The sequence below is a fragment of the Cherax quadricarinatus genome, chromosome 81 (genome assembly GCF_038502225.1).
Source record: "Cherax quadricarinatus isolate ZL_2023a chromosome 81, ASM3850222v1, whole genome shotgun sequence".
NCBI lineage: Eukaryota > Metazoa > Arthropoda > Malacostraca > Decapoda > Parastacidae > Cherax > Cherax quadricarinatus.
This window is the reverse complement of record NC_091372.1, coordinates 3,060,660-3,084,865: the sequence shown is the minus strand read 5'-3', so window position 1 is coordinate 3,084,865 and position 24,206 is coordinate 3,060,660. Positions and strand designations below refer to the sequence as shown.

The 24,206-nt window shown below is 38.4% G+C and overlaps 1 protein-coding gene across 1 annotated transcript in view; it reads right to left on the bottom strand.

Annotated features, from left to right (window-relative positions):
* LOC128699781 (KICSTOR complex protein SZT2) overlaps positions 1–24,206 on the bottom strand; it is an 807,931-nt gene that overhangs the window by 54,070 nt on the left and 729,655 nt on the right. The window contains 5 exon segments of the mRNA XM_070102247.1: positions 7,150–7,269; positions 11,772–11,822; positions 13,422–13,581; positions 19,232–19,476; positions 20,135–20,234. Coding sequence (XP_069958348.1) covers positions 7,150–7,269; positions 11,772–11,822; positions 13,422–13,581; positions 19,232–19,476; positions 20,135–20,234 — 676 coding nt within the window.

Sequence of the window (24,206 nt, the reverse complement as noted above, 5' to 3'; positions counted from 1 at the left end):
TCGTCAAATTAAAATACTGAGTGACCAAGCAAGCAAGCACTACTTTCACTACAAACAGATGACACCTTCAAGACACTGCCAGAAACAAGTGACCAAACACCTCTACAATTTTTCAACACCACACTTTTTCAACAGCATGACAAGAGGCATAGGTAGAGGATCAGTATCATGGAATAACTAAAGACTGCTGCAATCAACAAAGGCTACAGTCAAAACAGAACAACTGCCAACTGGTTTCATTGGCCATCATACAGAAATAATAACAAGAACTACATAAATCTCCATGGGGAAGTGGAAAAGAATTCCTCCGTAAGCCATGCGTGTCGTAAGAGGCGACTGCCATGCTGGGAGCAAGGAACTAGTAACCCACTTCTTCTGTATAAATTACTAAATTTGAAAAGAAAAACTTTGATTTTTCTTTTTAGGTCACCCTGCCTTGGTAGGACATGGCCATACTGATAAAAAAAAAAATACATGAATGAAAAGATGACTAGTAGCATGTCCCACAAACTCAAGGACATACTAAACCAGTTGGTGGAGAAGTTCATATAAATAAAGGAATTAGAAGACACAGTATCAACAAAGAAAATGGCTGAATACTATAAGAGACTCAATCAAAGCAGACATACAGACCACTGAAAATTTGATTACAAATCTACATAGCAACACATACTATGTGTGAACCACCACAGCGGAAGCTGTAAATCTGTAAGTTGCTGACATGATCACCAGAGCACAGTATTTCAGTGAAAATAAACTGTTGTAACTTCTCACATGACAACACAACTGTGATGGTATGATCATCTGATTAGCTAAAGAGTACCTTAGATTGTAAAATTTATCCTCAATATATACATAAAAGATAAAGAATAAGCAAAACAGTGCAAAGTGCCAAGCTACCAATTCTGCTTAAATTTAACAACTGTATGCAAAAGATGTAAAATACCCACAGGAGGGAGTTGAAAGATAGCTCTAGGCCTTTTGTGTTGCAATCTACATGACCCAGTGCAATCATTGAACTCCCCCTGCAGTTATTTTGCATTCTATTGTCACTCATTTCACGATCATTGCTTAACAACTATGTAATAAAAAAAGACATAATTCCAGCAGCCACTGGATTTAAAACCAGCATAGGCAAAATGAAAGCCTCCCCCCAAATAAAAGACAAACTTCTATACTCTGTATACCAAAAACTGAGAAAATTAGCCAGTGTCACATTCAAAATACCAAAACCAAAATCACTGAAGAATATACGTACAACAAAAACTTAAAAGATATGAATTAACCTGTGAAAATTTACTGAATGTTTCTGATGAATAATGTCACAATACAGTGGGTGGAACAATTCACAACCAACCCACAATTTGTACCAATTTGTATTACACATGGTCCAAAATAGTGCAAAATACTAGATCAATACTCTACTATGGGTGCGGTTCCACAATGTATCTCCTTATTCTTATGTAAACATAAGTTTAAGATGTGTGAATTCACTACCTGATCACTTATCTCAACACACATTCTAGAGGTCCACATCTCTCTATCCGAAATGCTTGGGGCCAGTATTGTTTTACATTTCAGAATGATTCAATGCCACCACATGGTGACGTGGCCCAACACTGAGATGACTGATACTCCACAAAAAAACTTTGGTTTTTGGAACTTATTGAATTTCAGAATTTTGGATAAAGGGATGTGGACCTGTGCTGAAGTCAGATAATAGAAATATTAGTGTACAGTGCACATATATTTATAAACAATATATATGTAAGTAAGCATATATACACACAATATATACAAATCCTCCCACAAGAATTACATACAGTACCATATTTTTGTAAAGCCTCTATTTGCCTGAACAATGCTACAGTCTATACACTGTAACTTACAAGAAAAAAAAAATATGTGAAATTCTAATAATGGAGGCAAGGGCTTGGTCAGATGGATTGTGATCCTGGAAGTGTGTCAACATAGCTCCATGGCCACTACATTAAAACTACAACTGTGACATTCAAAATTTAAAATATTGAAGGAATCAGTATTTTGAAGTGTAAACAGTTAATATAGACAGATTAAAAAAAAAAAACTAGCAATGTACAGTATTATCAAGTTAAAAATGTGGTGCTTTATGTGAAAAGAGAAACTGCTTCTTGTTGTAGGTCTCAGTCAGATGAGAACACATCCTCTTATTGTGAAAAAAGACAATTATGAACAGCTCAGGACATTTATTACAGGAAGTGTTTTGCCATGATTGGCTGTATCAGTCCTAATACAGAGATAAATAAGAAACACATTTATATAGTAGCAGGGGTCAAGTGGTAAGCCTCACAGCTTTCCACCTGACTACTGCCACCATATATATATATATATATATATGTTTCTTAGTTATCTCTGTGTTAGGACTGAAGAAGACACTCGTGGTGAAATGTTGCCTATAATAAATACAGTGGACCCCCGGTTTACGACATCTTTTCATTCCAGAAGTATGTTCAGGTGCCAGTACTGACCAAATTTGTTCCCATAAGGAATATTGTGAAGTAGATTAGTCCATTTCACACTCCCAAACATACACGTACAAACGCACTTACATAATTGGTCGCATTGGGAGGTGATCGTTAAGCGAGGGTCCACTGTATATGTATTCTGAATTGCACATAAGTGTCTCTTTCCACATCTTGTTGGTATCACCATACCATTACCCCATTATCCTCTTAAATCCCATAAGCATATCTGTGAATATAGATCGTTTGATTTTACATTCTTTCTTATGTAAAAAAAAAAAAAACGCAGCTCTACGTTCTGAGCACTATGCGCATGAACGTAGATCTACGTTTGGACAGTTTAAGGGTTAGGCTACCTTCGTTAGTCTCCCATATGACTGTCCTTACATCAGCAAAATGATGTGTGTAATTAAGATGACAATGACCTTGCTGGAGATGTAGGTCATTTGAGCAAGAAATTCCACTATCTTAATAGTTCACCCCCATAAAAATGAAACACATATCAAAAGATACAAAATAACCATGGGTGAGTTGAATTATAACTGTAGGCCTTTCATGTTGCAATCAACACATCAGGAGCTTGTAATGTTGCAGAAATAAAGTAGGAAATCCAGGCAGATTTGTTCAGGGAAATTGACTCATTTTCCTGAATGAATCTGCCTGGATTTCCTACTCTATTTCTCTAACATTGCAAGCAGCAGCAGCAGCAGCAGCAGCAGCTGCAGCTGCTGCTGCTGCTGCTGCTGCTGCTGCTGCTGCTGCTGCTGCTGCTGCTGCTGCTGCTGCTGCTGCTGCTGCTGCTGCTGCTGCTGCTGCTGCTGCTGCTGCTGCTGCTGCTGCTGCTGCTGCTGCTGCTGCTGCTGCTGCTGCTGCTGCTGCTGCTGCTGCTGCTGCTGCTGCTGCTGCTGCTGCTGCTGCTGCTGCTGCTGCTGCTGCTGCTGCTGCTGCTGCTGCTGCTGCTGCTGCTGCTGCTGCTGCTGCTGCTGCTGCTGCTGCTGCTGCTGCTGCTGCTGCTGCTGCTGCTGCTGCTGCTGCTGCTGCTGCTGCTGCTGCTGCTGCTGCTGCTGCTGCTGCTGCTGCTGCTGCTGCTGCTGCTGCTGCTGCTGCTGCTGCTGCTGCTGCTGCTGCTGCTGCTGCTGCTGCTGCTGCTGCTGCTGCTGCTGCTGCTGCTGCTGCTGCTGCTGCTGCTGCTGCTGCTGCTGCTGCTGCTGCTGCTGCTGCTGCTGCTGCTGCTGCTGCTGCTGCTGCTGCTGCTGCTGCTGCTGCTGCTGCTGCTGCTGCTGCTGCTGCTGCTGCTGCTGCTGCTGCTGCTGCTGCTGCTGCTGCTGCTGCTGCTGCTGCTGCTGCTGCTGCTGCTGCTGCTGCTGCTGCTGCTGCTGCTGCTGCTGCTGCTGCTGCTGCTGCTGCTGCTGCTGCTGCTGCTGCTGCTGCTGCTGCTGCTGCTGCTGCTGCTGCTGCTGCTGCTGCTGCTGCTGCTGCTGCTGCTGCTGCTGCTGCTGCTGCTGCTGCTGCTGCTGCTGCTGCTGCTGCTGCTGCTGCTGCTGCTGCTGCTGCTGCTGCTGCTGCTGCTGCTGCTGCTGCTGCTGCTGCTGCTGCTGCTGCTGCTGCTGCTGCTGCTGCTGCTGCTGCTGCTGCTGCTGCTGCTGCTGCTGCTGCTGCTGCTGCTGCTGCTGCTGCTGCTGCTGCTGCTGCTGCTGCTGCTGCTGCTGCTGCTGCTGCTGCTGCTGCTGCTGCTGCTGCTGCTGCTGCTGCTGCTGCTGCTGCTGCTGCTGCTGCTGCTGCTGCTGCTGCTGCTGCTGCTGCTGCTGCTGCTGCTGCTGCTGCTGCTGCTGCTGCTGCTGCTGCTGCTGCTGCTGCTGCTGCTGCTGCTGCTGCTGCTGCTGCTGCTGCTGCTGCTGCTGCTGCTGCTGCTGCTGCTGCTGCTGCTGCTGCTGCTGCTGCTGCTGCTGCTGCTGCTGCTGCTGCTGCTGCTGTTGCTGTTGCTGCTGCTGCTGCTGCTGCTGCTGCTGCTGCTGCTGCTGCTGCTGCTGCTGCTGCTGCTGCTGCTGCTGCTGCTGCTGCTGCTGCTGCTGCTGCTGCTGCTGCTGCTGCTGCTGCTGCTGCTGCTGCTGCTGCTGCTGCTGATGATGATGATGATGCTATAATAATAATTCAACTCTCCCTGTGGTTATTTTGCATGTTACAGCAGAGTACTGTATATTATTTCTCAATACTTGGCCCATTCAATACACTGTACATAGTACATGATAGTTAAGCCTTTATGCAAATAATGAAAATATGTTTAAATAAATCCATATTTTTTTTTATTACAAAAAATTAATGATTATTATTTGAGAATTAATATTGGAAAATAGCACAATGAGTAGAATTTTACCATGGTAACTAAATCTATGTTGAGTGCCATATTTACTGATCAAGAGGAATAAAATACTGTTTAACTGTTATTTACAATTTCTTCATAATATAGGAATCATTTGATGTTAGCATCATCAATTTTGAATGAATAATGAAATATATACTGTATTGTACATATACACTTAATGGCCACTTAATTAGATACACCCTTCTAGTAATGGGTTGGGGTCCCCTGTACCCCCAGAACAACCTGAATTTTTCATGGCATGGATTAAAAGAAGTGATGGAACAATCCTTAGAGATTCTGGTCCAAGTTGACATGACAGTATCACACAGTTGCTGCAGATCTGTCAGCTGCACAATCCCACTACAAATCTCCTGTTCCATCAAAGGTGCTTGCTCTACTGGCCTGAGATTTGGTGACTGGAGGCCATTAGAGCCCATAAACTTATTGTTATTTTTGTGGAATCAGCTTGAGATGACATGTGCTTTATAAGATGATGTGTTACCCTGCTGGAAGTAGCCACTAACTAAAAGATGGGTAGACTGTGGCTATAAAGAGATGCACATGGTCAGCAACAATACTCAGGTAGGCTGTGGAACTTAAACAATAATCAAGTGGTATTATGGGGACTTGTGTGTGCCAGGAAAACATTCCCCACACCATTACACCACCACGCAGAACCACTAACACAAGGCAAGACGAATCAGAGGATTCACGTTGTTTATGCCAAATTTTGACCCTACAATCTGCTTGTCACAGCAGAAATCACAATTCATCAGACTAGGGAATGTTCTTCCTATCTTTAATTGTCCAATATTAGTGAGACTGTGCCCAGTGTAGCCTCAGTTTCCTGTTCTTAGCCGACAGGAGTGGAGCCCAATGCAGTCTTTTGTTCCTGTATCCCATCTACTTCAAGGTTCAATGTGTTGTCATTTAGAGATGCATACCACTGTTGTAATGTGTGGTTATTTCAGTTACCATCACCTTCCTGTCAGCTTGAACCAGTCTGGCCATTCTTCACTGACCTCTCTTATTAACAAGACATTTTTACCCACAGAATTGCAACTCATTGGATGTTTTGTGTTTTTCACACCATTTTCTAAAGACTGTTGTGCATAAAAATCCCAACAGATCAGCAGTTTCTGAGGTACTCAAACCACCTCGTCTGTCTGGCACCAACACTCACTCCACGGTCAAAGGAACTTAGATCACATTTCCTCCCCATTCTGATGTTCAGTTTGAACAACTGAAGCTCTAAACAGCATATGCATGCTTTCAGGTACTGAGGTGTTGCTGTGTAATTGGCTAATTAGATATTTGCATTAATGAGCAAGTGTACCTAATAAAGTGACCACTAAGTATACTTTACCTGAACTTCTTTCCAAAATCACATTAATGATCACAATAATTAGTTAATATTAATGCAATTATTAAAACAGATGAGTACTGGTTAATGAAAGCTTAGTTCACTATCATGGAACTCTGAAGTCAAAATAAAGTTTGAGTTACAATGATAGTATACTTAATAAAACCAACTTTGGCTTTTAGCACCACCTGTAAATATACATATACAGTATTTTCTGGTATACAAGGCATGCTTTTTCCCCTCACAAAAAAAAGTCCTGGAAAAAATCTGCCTGCACCTTATATGCTCAAGGTCAGGGTCAAGGGTAGACTTTGGGTTACACTTCAGAATCTGTTTACTAACGTTACATTACAAATGCTTGGAAACATCATCTTAAATGCTCATGTGCCTTATATGCCAGAAAATACAATACATGAATGATGCCTTTGGTAAACCCTCGTTAATTTAATTATAAGTCAAAAATGGTTAACAATTAAGTTTGAGGATGATTTGCAATCTTATACAAGACAACAGAGAAAATATAAGCAGCATCAAGCAGAGTTCAGCATGGGATTATTACAATCACGAGGAAGCACTAAACCCATAGGAAATGGGTGGAAATTAGGTTTGATATGAGAAAAGAGGAGGGTAGCCCTAATGCCTTGCATCAAGAACCTCTCACCAGCATTCAGGCATCTCCCTTGCCCACCTTTAAGGATTCAGCATGAGAAGGGTTTTGCAAAAGTGGAGACAACGGACACAAAGCCAACAAGTTGTGAAAATGGCAATTGCAGAGAGGAATTTTATTGAAATTTGGAACAGACTTCTTCAGCTGATCTGAAGAAGCTTATCCACAAGCAAACCTCTCAATAAAGTTCCTCTCTGCAACTATATTTTTATCACCACTTGATGCAAGAGTAAGAATCAGGTAGGATATGTCTTACTTTGTCGTCCATCTGGTCAGGAGGACAGCCCTCGGGAAAGATAGGTGGTGCGGCAGTGTGTGGAGAGGGCGACATAGCTGCCAGTGCCCCTCCTACTAACACTTCTGACACAGCTTCAATCTTGGTACAGAAAAAATAAATCTAGAGCCATTACTTTCATGCAAAGCTTAACTTATCACCAAATTTATAGAGTAAACAATAAATAATACTAAAAAAGCTTTATCACACAGCAAAAACTAATACTGGATATAAAGTTATACGATACTATACTGACAAGTAGTGTAATCACTAAGACGAATGAAAACATTTCAGTCCTGGGAGCCTGGTCACTCCAAGGTCCCAGAGCAGAAATGTTACCAATAAACACACTTAGAGCAATCATGGTTCCAGGACAAACACATTTCCAATAAACTTGCCCTAGTGATTCCATTTTCTTCCTCCAACAATAAATACTGATTCATTAACATTTCCTGAAAGATAACAGATATCTTAATATACAAGTCTGTACTAAGGGGATATTAATAAGAACTTTGAGAAAATAAACAGATGCTCCTTCACTTACAATGGTTTGATTTATGATATTTCAACTTTATGATGGTGCACAGGCAATTACTTAGGAGATGAAACTTAAGATATTGCCCATCACAAAGGCAGCAAGTCCATAACTCGTATTCATTTATTTACTTTTCAGTACTGGTATTTAGTTCCAGCAATTATTTGTTTATTTATTTACTCAGTGACAGTAGTTATTTACTTATTTATTATATCAAATTCATATTTGATTTGTATTTTGAGCTTACGATGGGTTCATTGGAACGTAACCCCATTGTAAGTCATGGAGCACCTGTAGTGTTTAAACCTGAAATGACAACGAATATAGTGTTCAACAGTTTTGTTTTAATTTATTCTAACTCCTCATATATTTATTAAATTCTCATGAACATTTATGTAATAGACCTTTTTAATAACTAGTTTATTTTAAGTTTAAACTTCAGTCTGCCATTTTGGATTTCCCAGGTGTGTCAGTGATATTGGGCTATCTTGTACATATATCAAATTTTATTTTAATCAGGACAAGAGGTTTGATTTTATATTTTAAATTTTCCAAATAAGGTAGCCATTTCTTCGTATCCTTTTAAAAACACATTAGGAGACAAGCACAAAACTCATACCACACAATTCCTAATACTGTGCTGCTACAATACTCTTGAGTGGTTAATATACAATGTGAAAAGGGAAAAAAAGAATGGTATGAAAATTATCACTCCAAAATTTCATAATTCACCATTGAAGTTTAGTATAACTTACCTAAGGTATATGCAGAAATAAATAACCTACAAAATGCTATTTAGTAAATGCAGATACTGGTAGTACTGTGAATCAATAAATTGTTGTATACTGTACCACAAAAAATAAAATCACTATTTGGAGGTTATGTGCTTTTTCATTTTCATTCAGACATAATTTTACCCACTAACTTACGTTTATGATACCCTATGAGGCTGTGATATACAATATACTTTAGTGACAACTATAATACATGGACAACACAATAGTATCTGCTCATGTCTCATTATAATACACTTGAAAATAAGCATAAATTAAGGACTAATTTTGCTGACACTTTAGGAAGTTATTTTGTGTGTGTGTGCATGCATGTGTGCACATGTGCATGCATGTGTGAATGTATGTGTGATATGTGTGATATATGTTTTTTTTTCACCTGACTCTAGTTTTGGAGACTTTTACTGTTTTTATCTTTTTTTTTATATCGTTTCTTTTCCTCCAAGATAATGTACATAGTAGTCTTTATATTCCTTGCACAGTTTCAGATTAAACCAACATATACAAATAATATAGTATCCCCATCACCGACATTCATGTGCAAAAATATTTACCCTATGTGTAAGAGTACCAATGAAAAAATTCCACACTCACTCACTAGGAAAAAACAGGAGTTTGTTATTTTTATTATATTTTTTCCATCTTCTGTGCTGCAATCTTTTTAATAAAATTATACCATAACCACATCACACATTTTCCAGAAAAAATGGCTGAAAGACCCTTTAAGGCAGCAATCAATATTTGTTTTATCTCAAAGAAGAAAACACAGTCACCATCATTTTTGCAAACACTGTTTTCAATGGTCTATTTTCTAATTTAAGACATAACAGATAATTCTTCTAACTAGTGTAGAGAAGAATTTAATATGGCATACATATCAATACACTGTTTCACTATTAGCAATGCCTGGTGGACCAAGGGTAACATATGGGGTTCCCACAACACAGGTACAGGAGGGCACCATTTACATGGCAGGTTAGGTTCCAGGCTACCACTGTAAAGCAAAGTGCCATAAAGCAGGGCCCTACTGTATGTGTTCCAGCACATATGATGCCTTGGTCTATACGATAAGACAAATAGCTAAATTACTAAACTATAATGATACAAAAGTGAACAAATTACTTATTGAAATAATCACAAACTATGAAAGGATTGGAACTAAATTGTCATCAAAGACAACTAGGTAAGATGAACGGTAATGACACAACATGATAACAAGGTGAAAGGTAACGACAAAACATGAGGATAATAAAGTGAACTGGTTTTCACAAAATGAGAATTCAGATACAGTGAGCAGAATATTATGACTGAGTAAGGTAAATTTAAGAAAAATAAGACTTTGAGGTTATGCAACATGATGACAGTGACTGCAGATGCTGCTATTACTGCTACTGCTGTTGCTGCTATTGCAGCAGCTACTGCTGCTCCAGACATACAGCCATGACAAAAATATTTAATATAATATTCAGCTACAAATTTGCATATAAATAATTTACTATAGATATGCAGGTTAGTTATTATAAATAAAGTAGTGAGAATCAATGATCCCTCCAAAATATTTAGTACTCTTGTAAATTATTAGACTTTTACAGAACCTCCAGGAACCTGACCCTCCACAGACTTTCAGGATTTACAGAACCACCAGGAACCTGACCCTCCACAGACTTCAGGATTTACAGAACCTCCAGGAACCTGACCCTCCACAGACTTCAGGATTTACAGAACTTCCAGGAACCTGACCCTCCACAGACTTTCAGGATTTACAGAACCACCAGGAACCTGACCCTCCACAGACTTCAGGATTTACAGAACCTCCAGGAACCTGACCCTCCACAGACTTCAGGATTTACAGAACCTCCAGGAACCTGACCCTCCACAGACTTCAGGATTTACAGAACTTCCAGGAACCTGACCCTCCACAGACTTCAGGATTTACAGAACCTCCAGGAACCTGACCCTCCACAGACTTCAGGATTTACAGAACCTTCAGGAACCTGACCCTCCACAGACTTCAGGATTCACAGACCCTTCAGAAACCTGACCCTTCACAGACTTCAGGATTCACAGAACCTCCAGAAACCTGACCCTCCACAGACTTCAGAATTCAGAGAACCTCCAGGAACCTGACCCTCCACAGACTTCAGGATTCACAGAACCTCCAGGAACCTGACCCTCCACAGATTGTGAATTGCATTCATAATTTAACATTCAGGAAGAATAAATGTCGCAATACCATGGTTGGGCAAACTGAACAATACAAGAGACAAACTTCTGTATCAAGTTGGACACTGCTGTATTAAGTTGGACACAGCTGTACCAACCTGGACACTGCTTTATCAATTTGGACACTGCTGTATTAACTTGGACACTGCTGTATCAATCTGGACACTGCTGTATCAACCTGGACACTGTTGAATCAACCCGGACATGGCTGTGTCAACCAGGACACAGCTATATCAACTAGGACACGGCTATATCAGCTAGGACATGGCTGTATCAACTCAAACATGGCTGTATCAACTAGGATATGGCTGTATCAACTTGAACACGGCTGTATCAACTTGGACATGGTACCAGAAGATCAAAGCAAACATTTCCAAGTTTTTTATTTAGATTTGCTACAATAGTCATGCATAACACATATGAGCTTTGCAAAACTGCTTTTTATTAAACTTTTCCAAAAATATATATTTGTCTAATGCATGTTTTCCTAGGTAGTAGGTTGGTAGATAGCAACTGCCCAGGGAGGTACTACTGTCCTACCAAGTGAGTGTAAAATGAAAGCCTGTAATTATTTTACATGATGGTAGGATTGCTGGTGTTTTCTTTCTCTCTCATAAACATTCAAGATTTCAGGTACTTCTTGCTACTTCTACTTAAACTTAGGTCACACTACACTTGCATGTACAAGCATATATATACACACCTTTCTGAGTTTTTCTATTTTCTTACTAGTTCTTGTTCTTGTTTATTTTCTATCTCCATGGGGAAGTGGAACAGAATTCTTCCTCTGTAAGCCATGTGTGTCATAAGAGGTGACAAAAATGCCGGGAGCAAGAGGCTAGTAATTCCTTCTTCTGTATACATTACTAAAGTAAAAAAGAGAAACTTTTGTTTTTCTTCTCGGACCACCCTGCCTCGGTGGGATATGGCCAGTTTGTTGAAAGAAAGAAAAGAATGCACTTTTTATATGAAGGAGTTTCAGTATTTGTGATTCTTTCAAGCTTACATTGTAAGTGCCAGGACCAACTTAACAGGAATATGAGTTGCCACTTTACCTGTGATGATAGCTTCTTTCCCTCCAGCCTACATGACTCTAACACATATATCTGCAAAAATGAAAACTGTGAGTAATGACAAACCAACATTAACAATTTGTGAATAACAGAAAACTGGTTGAAAAAAACAATTATAATCATGTTGAAGTAAGTAATGTTAAATTTAAAGGTAAAAGCTATTTAACTCTTCATGGTGCAATAACCCTTTGCGGGTCTGTCCCGTAGTTCTACGGCTTTGAAGCCAGGGGATAAACCATAGTACTACATCATGAGCTCAGCTCACTCAAATAAGCTGTGAGTGGTAAATTTGGGCCTTGATACAAGAGAATGCATCTATGTGGTAAGTGTGTACCATATAAAACAAATCCTGTAGCACGCAGTGCATAATGGGAGAAAAAAACTGCGACCATGGTTTTAGATTAAAATAGTGACTTTGCGGTGTATTTCTGTATGGTTTTTACAGTTGTATTCTCAGTTTCTTGGTTTCATTTGATAGAATGGAAGACATATTACAGAAATAAAGATGATTTTGATTGGTTTTAGAAGTGAAAGTAGCTTGAAATTGAGCTCAATGTACCAGAAATATTCGATTTTTGCCGATTCGAGAGTAAACAAATCACATCACATATCCAATACATATCAACTGGCGAGTCAAATGTGCATTTATAAATTCACTGATATTATTTATACAATTATTACAATATTGCATAACAGTAAATCTATTTTTCGGTGTGAATAAAAATTCTTTATGTGAACAAAAAATAAAAATGGAATTCATCTGTAAAGCCTGGAAACATAACTAATAAACAGAGGAAATGTTATTTTCAAGCAAGGAATAGCTGCACTGTTTATTCTGGACCCTACTGTGAAACTGAAGTATTTTGAACTTTGTGTGAAATTGGCCAAATTATCAATTTCCGATCACTTTATTGGGTAGTTGAAATAGTTAATCGGGTGATTTCTTGTGCTCAACAGATAAAATGGAACACATGGTACTGAAATAGTTAAGAATTTGGTCTAATGAAACAATGTAATTGGCCAAAAATAGGACTCAAAGTGGCCAAAAATAGGACTCAAATTGGGCAAAAATTGCCAATGCATGAATATAGCTGACACAGCAAAATTCGCGATAGTGTAATTTTGTCAATTTTTGATCAGATTTCGTACTTTATGTTTTATTACCTTCAGAAAAAGATTCTCTACCATTTCATGAGAAAAAATAATAAATTTTTTTTTGAAAAATTCTTGGAGCCTGTGGGGAATTTTCAGATTGGGGGTCTGGACCCTCAAAGAGTTAACATAATTATCTTGTAACAAATGTAAACTAAATATTATAAAACAACATTATTTTGCATCATAGCAAATACCGCCAGCACTTTTATAGAGCTTGTCTGTATAGTGAAACTTTTTTGCAAAAAGCTATGAAAAAGTATATTCAAAATTGAATATCACATAGATAAAAAGCTATCATAGTGCATGCTATACCACTTATTATACACTTTTTCAATCAAAGTTTTTAAAAATTGCACTATAAAGAGGAGCTTCATGAGAAGGCTGACTGTATATTAAAATATACATTTTGATTACATAAATTAATCAAACCCTTGAAATATGAAAGAATTTTAAAACCCTATACATATTACTGCGTACCTTAGCAAAGAAGTAAGGCTCTAAGAAGCTTATCTCCAACAGAATTGTACCACCCAAGACATTCTTCAGTAAATAAGTGGGATCCTTAGTGACTTTCTCACTAAATCGCACTTCCTTCACTCGGAAACCTCGACTTTCTGCCTCTCGCCCAATGTTGCGCCTGGTTATTGGACATAATTGACCTCTTATTAAATTTTTTAACGAATATTAAGTCTATAAAAATTCAATAACAGCAACTACTAGATTATTTTTCACTATTATTCATTCAACCACTCTTTTGCCATACGTGTGCTGACATAGTTCAGATGATCCTCTGAAATGCAACATCCTTCACACTCCTTCAGAGTGCAGGCACTATGCTTACTCAATTGTTTCTTGAATCCTTTCATAAATGTTACCTTCCTCACACTCCAAAACACGTTCATAAAAGCCAACTCTATCTTCCACCCCAAATATATACACACACTGACATCCTACTCCTCTTCATCCCCCCTAAATGCCCACACTTCCTCCTGAGCCCTCTGAATTATACCCTTGGTCACCCCCAACTGTCTTTCACCTTCCATAATCAGAATGCTCTGTATAATGTTCACACCATAAGTTGTTCTCAAACATGCATCTCCTCCTCACCACAACATTCACAACCTATGCTTCATTCTCTTATAGAAAGTGCTGCTACCACTATACTCTGTTACATTCTCTTTTTTCTTCTTCCATAAATAAACCTGTACAATATCTTCCTAAAAATAATTAACCCTTTCAGGGTTGGTGTCATACTAGTACAGCTTGCATGCCAGGGTTGGTGCCGTACTAGTATGCGTAAATTCTAGCACCTTCAAATCTAGCGAAAGCTGGTGGGCCTGCACATGAAAGAATGGGTCTGTGTGGTCAGTGTGCACAGTATTAAAAAAATCCTGCAGCACACAGCGCATAAGAAAACAAAAATCCGACTGTGTTTTTTATTTAAAACAGTGACTTTGCAGTGTATTTTCGTATGGTATTTATGGTTGTATTCTCATTTTCTTGGTGTCATTTTATAGAATGGAAGACATATTACAGAAATTGAGATGATTTTGATTGGTTTCACAATGAAAAGTACCTTGAAATAGAGCTCAAATAAGCAGAATTTTTTTATTATATCATAGTGACTATCTGTCATTTTAACTTTGTTTACCATTACTTAATTTAGTCCCTTATTTTTTTTCTCTTTTATTTTAGCTTTAAATAACTACCTTAGTTCATATATTCACAATTGTTAAAATAATCAAAGTGCTATTCTCAGGTGCTAAAGTGTAATAAGTTCATTATTTTGCCATTATATTTATTTATTTGATTACCACTTTTTTGTTCACCACAAATTATTTTAGTCCCTTTTATATTGCCTCATTTATTTTAGCTTTAAAGAGCTACCTTAGCTCATATTTTTTACATTTGTTAAAATAATTCAGGTGCTATTTTATAGCTTTAGAATATTTACTTTGTCTTATACTTAATTCTAACTATAGATTCACTATAAATCTTATGATAACTAGCATTGATCCTGATACCAACCTCTTATCTAATGGCTTAAATGAATCAAACAGTAACTGTAATTACTACACAGCAGAACAATCAAAGGCACTTCTCAGAGCCAACAACAACATAACTGTCTTTAACTACAATATCAGATCTTTAAGCAAACATTACGATGACCTCATAGCATTACTAAATTCTCTGCATGCCAGTATGTCCATCATTACTCTCACCGAAACCTGGCTAAAGCCTGATACTACAGATGTCTATGCCATTCCTGGTTACACAGCCATAAACAACTGTAGGCCAGATCAACAACGGGGTGGCACAGCTATATACTACTCAGACCAACTAGAATGTATCACTAATACTTGCATAAGGGATGAACATGGGGAATATATAATAGCTAAATTCAAATCCAAATACCTACAAAAACCACTCACAGTGATAAACATCTACAGAGTACCACAGTCAAACATTAGCCGTTTTAGTGACAACCTAGGAAGTATGATAACTGATGCACGCATGAACGAAGATCACTTACTACTCTCAGGTGACTTCAATATAAATCTCCTACAAGACCAAGACCCACATGTTACTGAATTCACAAACACTATGAGTAACTGCATGTTGCTACCAACAGTAACAAAACCTACAAGAGTTACAGAGACTAGTGTTTCCCTACTAGACCACATCTGGACCAACACCATATCCCCCTTAAGATCAGGCATAATCACAGATAATACCACAGACCATTACCCTACCTTCCTCATAACATACCTTGGCAAATTACAGCTAGACACTACTAAAGTCACTTTCAGACTTCACAATGAGGCAGCCATTAATAATTTCACAGCAGCAGTAACAAACATTGACTGGCACACTGAGCTAGAAATCTATACAGATATTGACGAATGTATTAATAATTTTCTAAAAAAGACCTAGTACCTCTATAACAAGCACTGTCCTAAAAAAACTAAACAGATGACTGCAAAGAGACTGAACAGTCCCTGGCTAACACCCAGTATCCTCAAATCCATAAATACAAAGCACCTATACGAAAAACAGTACAGAATGGGCCACATAACCAGAGACCAAACAAATGTTACTCGTCAATCCTAACCAGCCTAATAAGAAGGGCTAAAAAATTGTATTATGAGAACAGATTATCCAACTTACGAGGTGACATAAAAAAGACCTGGAAAACTCTATCAGAAATACTAGGAACAAAAAGATAACACGAAATAGTGAAATTAAATTAACAAAACCAGATGAACCCCAATTCCCACCTGCTGAAACAGCAAACAGACTCAATGATTTCTTCTCCACTATAGGAAAAAGCCTTGCTGATGAAATCCCAAGCTCAGATACCCCACCCAATGACTACCCCACTGGCAACTACCCAAACACACTGTTCCTAGCTCCGACTAACCCAACTGAAGTCTCCCTTATTATCAACAAACTAAAAAAACAAGACAGGAGATTTAAATACCTTACCACCCATTATATACAAAAAAGTGTCACAGGTGCTATCACCAATCATTGCAACACTCTTTAACAAATCCACTGAATCCTCTACCTTTCCTACAATTCTCAAAATAGCAAGGGTCACCGCAATCCATAAAGGAGGAGACCACACAGACTTGAATAACTATAGGCCAATATCCAACTTAAACCCTCTCTCTAAAATCTTTGAAAAATTAATCCATAAGCATATCTATTCCTTCCATATCTCCCACAACATACTCAACCCCTGTCAAATTGAGTTCAGGCCTAATAAAAATACTAATGATGCTATTATCCACATGCTAGAACATATTTATACGGCAATAGAGAAAAAAGAAGTCCCACTGGGGATCTTCATTGACTTACGTAAAGCTTTCGATACAGCTGACCACGACTTGCTCCACATAAAATTAACCATACCCCCGGCCGGGATTGAACCCGTGGTCATAGAGTCTCAAAACTCCAGCCCGTCGCGTTAGCCACTAGACCAGCTAGCTGGTCTAGTGGCTAACGCGGGTTCAATCCCGGCCGGGGGTATGGTTTGTTTGCAATCGTGTCATTACGATTTCTTGAGTCCACATAAAATTGTCGCACTATGGTATAAGAGGGCACTCCCTCAACTACCTAAAGCCATACCTCAGCAACAGAAGCCAATATGTGTACACAAATGGGGCAAACTCTTCCGCACAGCCAATTACAGTTGGTGTCCCACAGGGAAGTGTCCTAGGCCCTCTTCTCGTTCTCATATACATAAATGACCTACCAAATGCATCGCAACTACTCAAACCCACACTATTTGCAGATGACACTACATACGTCTACTCTCACCCGAGCCCAGTCATGCTAGCAAATATTGTAAATACCGAATTACAGAAAATATCAACCTGGATGAGGGCCAACAAACTTACTCTAAACATTGACAAAACCTACTACATTCAGTTTGGTAACAGAGCTGCAGATGTGTCTCTTAACATAATGATAAATGGATCACCTATCACAAAACTCACAGAGGGAAAATTCCTAGGAATCCACCTTGATAATAGACTCAAATTTCAAACACATATACAACAAATTTCCAAAAATATTTCCAAGACCGTAGGCATACTATCGAAGATATGGTACTATGTTCGACAGTCAGCCCTCCTGGCCCTATATCACTCACTTATTTACCCCTATCTCACCTATAGAATTTGTGCATGGGGCTCAACAACAATAAACCATCTCAGACCACTAATCACCCAACAAAAGGCTGCAGTCAGAATGATAAAAAAATTCCCACTACAGACAGCACACTTCACCAATATTCAAAACTCTACACCTACTCACATTACAAAACATCCATACTTATTACTGCACCTACTACATACATAGAACACTTAACTCTGACATAAACACTCCCCTCAAACATCTCCTTACCAACCTCAACAGAACACATGACCATAACACAAGACACAGATCACTCTTTGATGTTCCTCGTGTCCATCTCACGCTATGCAAAAACTCAATGCACATAAAAGGCCCTAAAATCTGGAATTCATTACCTGTGAATATAAAAGAAACACTGTCTGTTTATAAATTCAAGTCTCTTCTCAAAAATCACTTACTCACCCACAACTAAATAAATACTGAATAATTGTATCTCATATATGTATCTCATTATTGTATCTCATAAATGTCAACCTGTGACCCAATCAAACTTTGTTACTAATTAACTTCATTACCTAACAGAATACTCCATTCTAGTGATTACACAGCAACACAGTAAATGACCATATGACCTGTCTTTGTAATACTCATCTGTACTAAATTGTTATCTGTTTACAATAATTTTTGTACCACTGAATATATCATTGCTTAGTTAATCTTAAGTTAATTTTAAGCCTGCCCATAATGCTCTGCATACAAGGGGCTTTGGCATGCTGCATTTAACTGTATTCTTTTGTACTTCTCTGTATCATGTTCAAATTAATAAATAAATAAATAAATAAATAAATAAAAAAAATAAAATGTTCAAAAGTAAACAAATCATGCCATGCATCCAATACACGTCAACTGGCGAGTCTAATATTCTTTCACAAGTGTGCTGATATTATTTATACCATTTTTACATTAATGCAGTAGTTTGCATAAGAGTAAATCTTCTATTTTTTGTGAGAATAAAAGTTCAAAGTGGAAAGCAAAAGAAAAGTAAGGGGGGGTCTGGGGATGTGACTAATGAACTGAGAAAATGTTATTTTAGTGCCAGGAATGTCTGTCTTGTTTATTCTGGACCCTATTTTGAAATTGGTATCTTTTGAAATTTGTGTGAAATTGGCAAAATTGCCAATTTCTGACCACTTTATTGGGTACTTGAAATCAGTAACTGACTGGCTTCTTGTACTCATTCGATAGAATAAATGGAGTTCTAACGAAATAATTATGATTTTTGTCGACTGGTGCATTGGAATTGGCTTAAAATAGGACTCAAAAAGGGCAAAATAAAAAATAATTTTTTTTTTTTCGAAAAATTTTCGACCCTGAGAACAAGTTTAGGAGAGGGCCTCTCGACCCTGAAAGGGTTAAACTATAATACTATATACTGTACAGTATTAGTAAAATCATCATTATTATTATCCTTAAACCTTATGATCATGTAACATAAATAGAAATATTATTGTTATCCTTAAACCTTATTATCACTTAACATAGAATTATTATTATTGTCATTATTATTAATGTTATAAAGAGGCCCCATTTACAAAATCTATACAGACTCAGAGGTCTGACTTATTAATGAAGCTGCAAGTACTCACCCATGTTGCTGGGGTGCGCATGTCACATTTAGTGTAAGAAACCCTAAGCTCTGCAAATACTGGATATATTCCTTAAGGTAGTTAGAGCAGAGTGCGTCGTGCCACTTCTCGTCTCCACCTGTCACGTGGCGCCGACGTTGAATAGGGCTGGGCAGGTTAGACTTGAGTGACAGTGAGCGCCGAAGATCAGTAGGGCCACTAGCACTGACACCTTTTGTAGAACTGCCAGAATCATGACGAGAACGCTGCAGAATAATCTGATATAAACATATGACTGTTGCACAGGACTACTTGAGAGAGAGAGATAAAAGAGGACTTTTAAGTCTACAACGAGGTTCTCTACTGAGAACTTTCATTTTTCTTTTTGGGTCACCCTGTTTCAATGGGATATGACCGGTTTGTTGAAAATAATAATAACAAGAATAATAATAATAGTCATAATAATGATGATATTATTATTTTCAACTTAACAGTCATCTCATCATCTCCTGTTAAGGCAGTGTGACCCAAAGAAGAAAAAACAACCACCAATATTCACTCAATCTTTGTCTTTCCAGAAGTGTGCTGGAATCATAATCCGATTAACCCTCCAGATTAATCAGATTATGATTCAAATTAATCCCTGATTTCCCTGAACCCCCTTCATAAAAGTCACCCTCAACACCCTCCAACAACACATCCATTACAAACCACCCATCTCCATGCACTGTCTAAAACTTTTCTTTCAAATATATTCATGACATATGAGACATGAACAATGGCATGAGTAAAATCTATCTAAAACATTTCTTCTTTCAAAATCATTCATGACGTATGAGACATGAATAATGACACAAGTAAAATGAATCTCAGGATGACCTAACCAACAGTACAATAGGTATTTGTCAAAGTGAAGTAACTTACAGGTTCAGGAGTCTTCATGCCAAAGTTGACAGTTTTATCAGTGAGTGAATTAGGATCAGCCAAGCTGTGATCCCTAGCAGCTGCCACTTGCCATCGCCACCTGTAGTAACAATCCAGAGTTATGTGCTGGGCTTGTATGGTCAAAAGAACAAAAAGGCACAATACCGTGACTGGAACAATACACAAAAGCAACTCGTCGCCCTTTGGTTGAATCCTCCTTATATACAACCTTCCTTGTATGAATCTTGGTCCTGGCTTTGTCTCCATGGATGCCTTCCTTTCCCATTACATTGTAAAATGCTCCAAACTCCAGAACATCCATGACTTAACCTGATTCTTTTTTCTCCTTCTCCCTCTTCCCCTTTCCTTTTTTTTCTCTTTCTTCTTTGGGTTTTCTTTCTTCTGCCTTGGGTGTTTGGTCCTTTACTTCCTCCCCCCCTTCCCCTTCAGTGTTTTTGTTCCTACCCCTTGCAGGCCCTTAGCTCTCCTCCAGTGCTCCTCTTTCTTGGCCTTTGATTAACTCCAGTACTATTACTACTACTACAACTACTACCACCTCTCTACTTCCTTTCATACTATCTCTCTTGTCTCATCCCTGTCTATGGGACTCCATGTATTTACTGCCTCCTCCTCTCCTTTCTGTTAATGTGACTTTGTCAATGGTCCAAGTCGGACTGAAATGTTGTTGTAAGCTACTCTCTCCTATGTGCATGTTATTTTTGTCTTATGGGTTGTACAACACTGCCAATAATGGAGTATTGGGGATGTGTTGTGCAGTTTAGATTATTCAGCAAGAAAAAGCTTGTTGTGAGTCTTTGCCATGCTGGACAAGCCATTGGTGCCAGCACTGTGTAAGGGCGCCAGAAGACAGTATCTCGAGGGTACCTAAGCAAATCAAATCAAGTTTGTTCTCTATAAAGAATATGATGTAGGGTTTACATATTATAGGATATTGTGTGGGTTACATATTATATAAAACTAATTGCAGAGAGGGCCACTATCACACCTAGCAAGACTAGGCATTTCGGGCAGACTAAGATTAATTCAAAACTCTGTACTGAATGGTTCTATTGTGGACCATGTCACCAGTGACCTCTGTCTCACCAATGCTGACTCAATGCTAATGTGTATAAAAATTATTAAAAAAATTAATATTTCTTTAAACACACAAGCCATCTCCCACTGATAACACACCAGCCGTCTCCCACTGTTAAAACACTGGCTGTCTCCCACTGTTAAAACACTGGCCGTCTCCCACCGAGACAGGGTGATCCGAAGATGAAGTAATGTAAAGTTTTCTTATTTTTACATTTAGTAATGTATACAGGAGAAGGGGTTAGTAGCCCCTTGCTCCCAGCATTTTAGTCATTTTTTACAACATGCATGACTTATGGAAGAAGAATTCTTCACCACTTTTCCATGGAAAATTTAATATCTGTATTGAAATAATAATTTTGAGCTTGCTTCTCCTTCTCACATGTCCATCAGCTGTGTTCTCTATAACAACTTACCTTTCTTAAGTGATTAACCTCATGTAGAATTCTCTCTTCATATTCTGAACCTCCAAAAAATCTTATGCTTCATCACCTCACATCAATAATAATAAGAATAGTAATAATGGAAATATAAACACATATGCAGTTCAATGTGATCCTTTATTGACAACGTTTCGCCCACACAGTGGGATCACATTAAACTGCATATGTGTTTATATTTCCATTGTGTCGGTATTTTATACCATTTGTTTTCAAGAATAGTAATAATAATAAAATAATATGTAGGTAGTAGATTGGTAGACAGCAACTGCCCAGGGAGGTACTACTGTCCTGCCAAGTGAGTAAAATGGAAGCCTGTAATTGTTTTACACAATGGTAAGATTGCTGGTGTCTTTTTTCTGTCTTGTAAACAAGCAAGATTTCAGGTACGTCTTGCTGCTTCTACTTACACTTAGGTCACACTACACTTGCATGTACAAGCATATATATACACACATCCCTCTGGGTTTTCTTTTATCTTCTTACTAGTGTTCTTGTTCTGGTTTATTCCTTCTTATCTCTATGGGAAGGTGGAACAGAATTCTTCCTCCGTAAGTCATGCGTGTTGTAAGAGGCGACTAAAATGCCGGGAGCAAGGGGCTAGTAACCCCTTCTCCTCTATATATTACTAAATGTAAAAGGAGAAACTTTCGTTTTTTCCTTTTGGGCCACCCCGCCTCGGTGGGATACAGTCGGTGTGTTGAAAGAAAGAATACTAATAATATAAATTTTTGATAGGTTGGTAGACAGCACCCATCCAGGGAGGTACTACCATCCTGCCAAATACATGTGAAATGAAAAACTGGAATTGTTTTACATGATGGCATTATTGCTGGTGTCTTTTCTTTTTGTCTCATAAACACACAAAATAACAGGTACATCTTGCTACTTCTACTTGCATTTAGGCCACACTACACATGCTTGAACATGTACATATATGTATACACACCAATCTGAGAATAGCTTGAACATGTATATGTATACACACCAATCTGAGTTTTATTCTATTTTCTTAAATTCTTGTTTCTACTAAGTTCCTTTCATCTCCATGGGGAAGTGGAAAAGAATCTTTCTTCTGTAAGCCATGAGTGTTGTAAGAGGTGACTAAAATGCCTGGAGCAAGGGGCTTGTAACCTCTTCTCCTGTATACATTACTACATGTAATAAGAAAAATTTCTGTTTTTCTTCTTGGGTCACCCTGTCTCAGTGGGAGACAGCTGGTGCATTAAAAAAAAATATATAAATCACAATAATATGGGAAGATTTATGAATGCACTGCTAGGGCGAGCAGGAGTAGTTTGTGGTTATAAAGGGTGGAGAAGTGTGGGAAGAGGAATAATTGGTGAAATGATGAAGTAGAGAGGGTGGTAAGGGAGACAAAGATTACATATGGAAGGCAGAGTACAGGGAAAGAAAAAATGAGGTAAGATGAGAGAGTGCAAAAGGAGAGCTAATGAATGAATGTGAGAGTCTTTAATCATCAAATTTTGTTGAGAATAAGAAATAGCTTTGTGAGAGATGAATAAGTAGAGAAAGCCAGGGAAGCAAATGGACTTGTCAGATAAAAATGAAAGATAGATGTAAAATGGGATGATGGAATTACTGGAAAGATGGAGAGAATATTTTTAGTTATTAAATGTTGCAGACCCTAGGTAGTAGGTTGGTAGACAGCAACCACCCAGGGAGGTACTACTGTCCTGCTAAGTGAATGTAAAACGAAAGCCTGTAATTGTTTTACATGATGGTAGGATTGCTGGCGTCCTTTTTTCTGTCTCATGAACATGCAAGATTTCGGGTACGTCTTGCTACTTCTACTTACACTTAGGTCACACTACACATACATGTACAAACATATATACACACACCCCTCTGGGTTTTCTTCTATTTTCTTTCTAGTTCTTATTCTTGTTTATTTCCTCTTATCTCCATGGGGAAGTGGAGCAGAATTCTTCCTCTGTAAGCCATGTGTGTTTGAGAGGCGACTAAAATGCCAGGAGCAAGGGGCTAGTAACCCCTTCTCCTGTATAAATTACTAAATTTAAAAGGAGAAACTTTTGTTTTTCTTTTTGGGCCACCCTGCCTTGGTGGGATACGGCCGGTTTGTTGAAAAAAAAAAATGACAGAACAACAGCTGGCAGATCTTGCCATAGTTGCAAAGGAGTAACTGCAGATAATTTTTCCATTAAAACCTACCTAGTAAAAACAAATCAATGCAGTATAATGCAATGCCTTATTGACAACAGTTCATCCGCAGGGTGGGCTTTATCAAGCCACAAATGGATAGCATTATAATAATAATAATAATAATCTGGAATTTTGTTTAGAATCGGTCTATTTTTTATCATGATGGTATTTGATATTATATAGTATCCACGGATAAGTAGAGGAGGATCCTTCCTCCGTAAACCATGCATGTTATAACAGGTGACTAAAATACCATGAGCAAGGTGCCAGTATAAATTACTAAATATAAAAGAAGTATAAATTACTAAATATAAAAGAAGAATTTTTTTTTTTTTTTTTTTTGGGTCACCCTG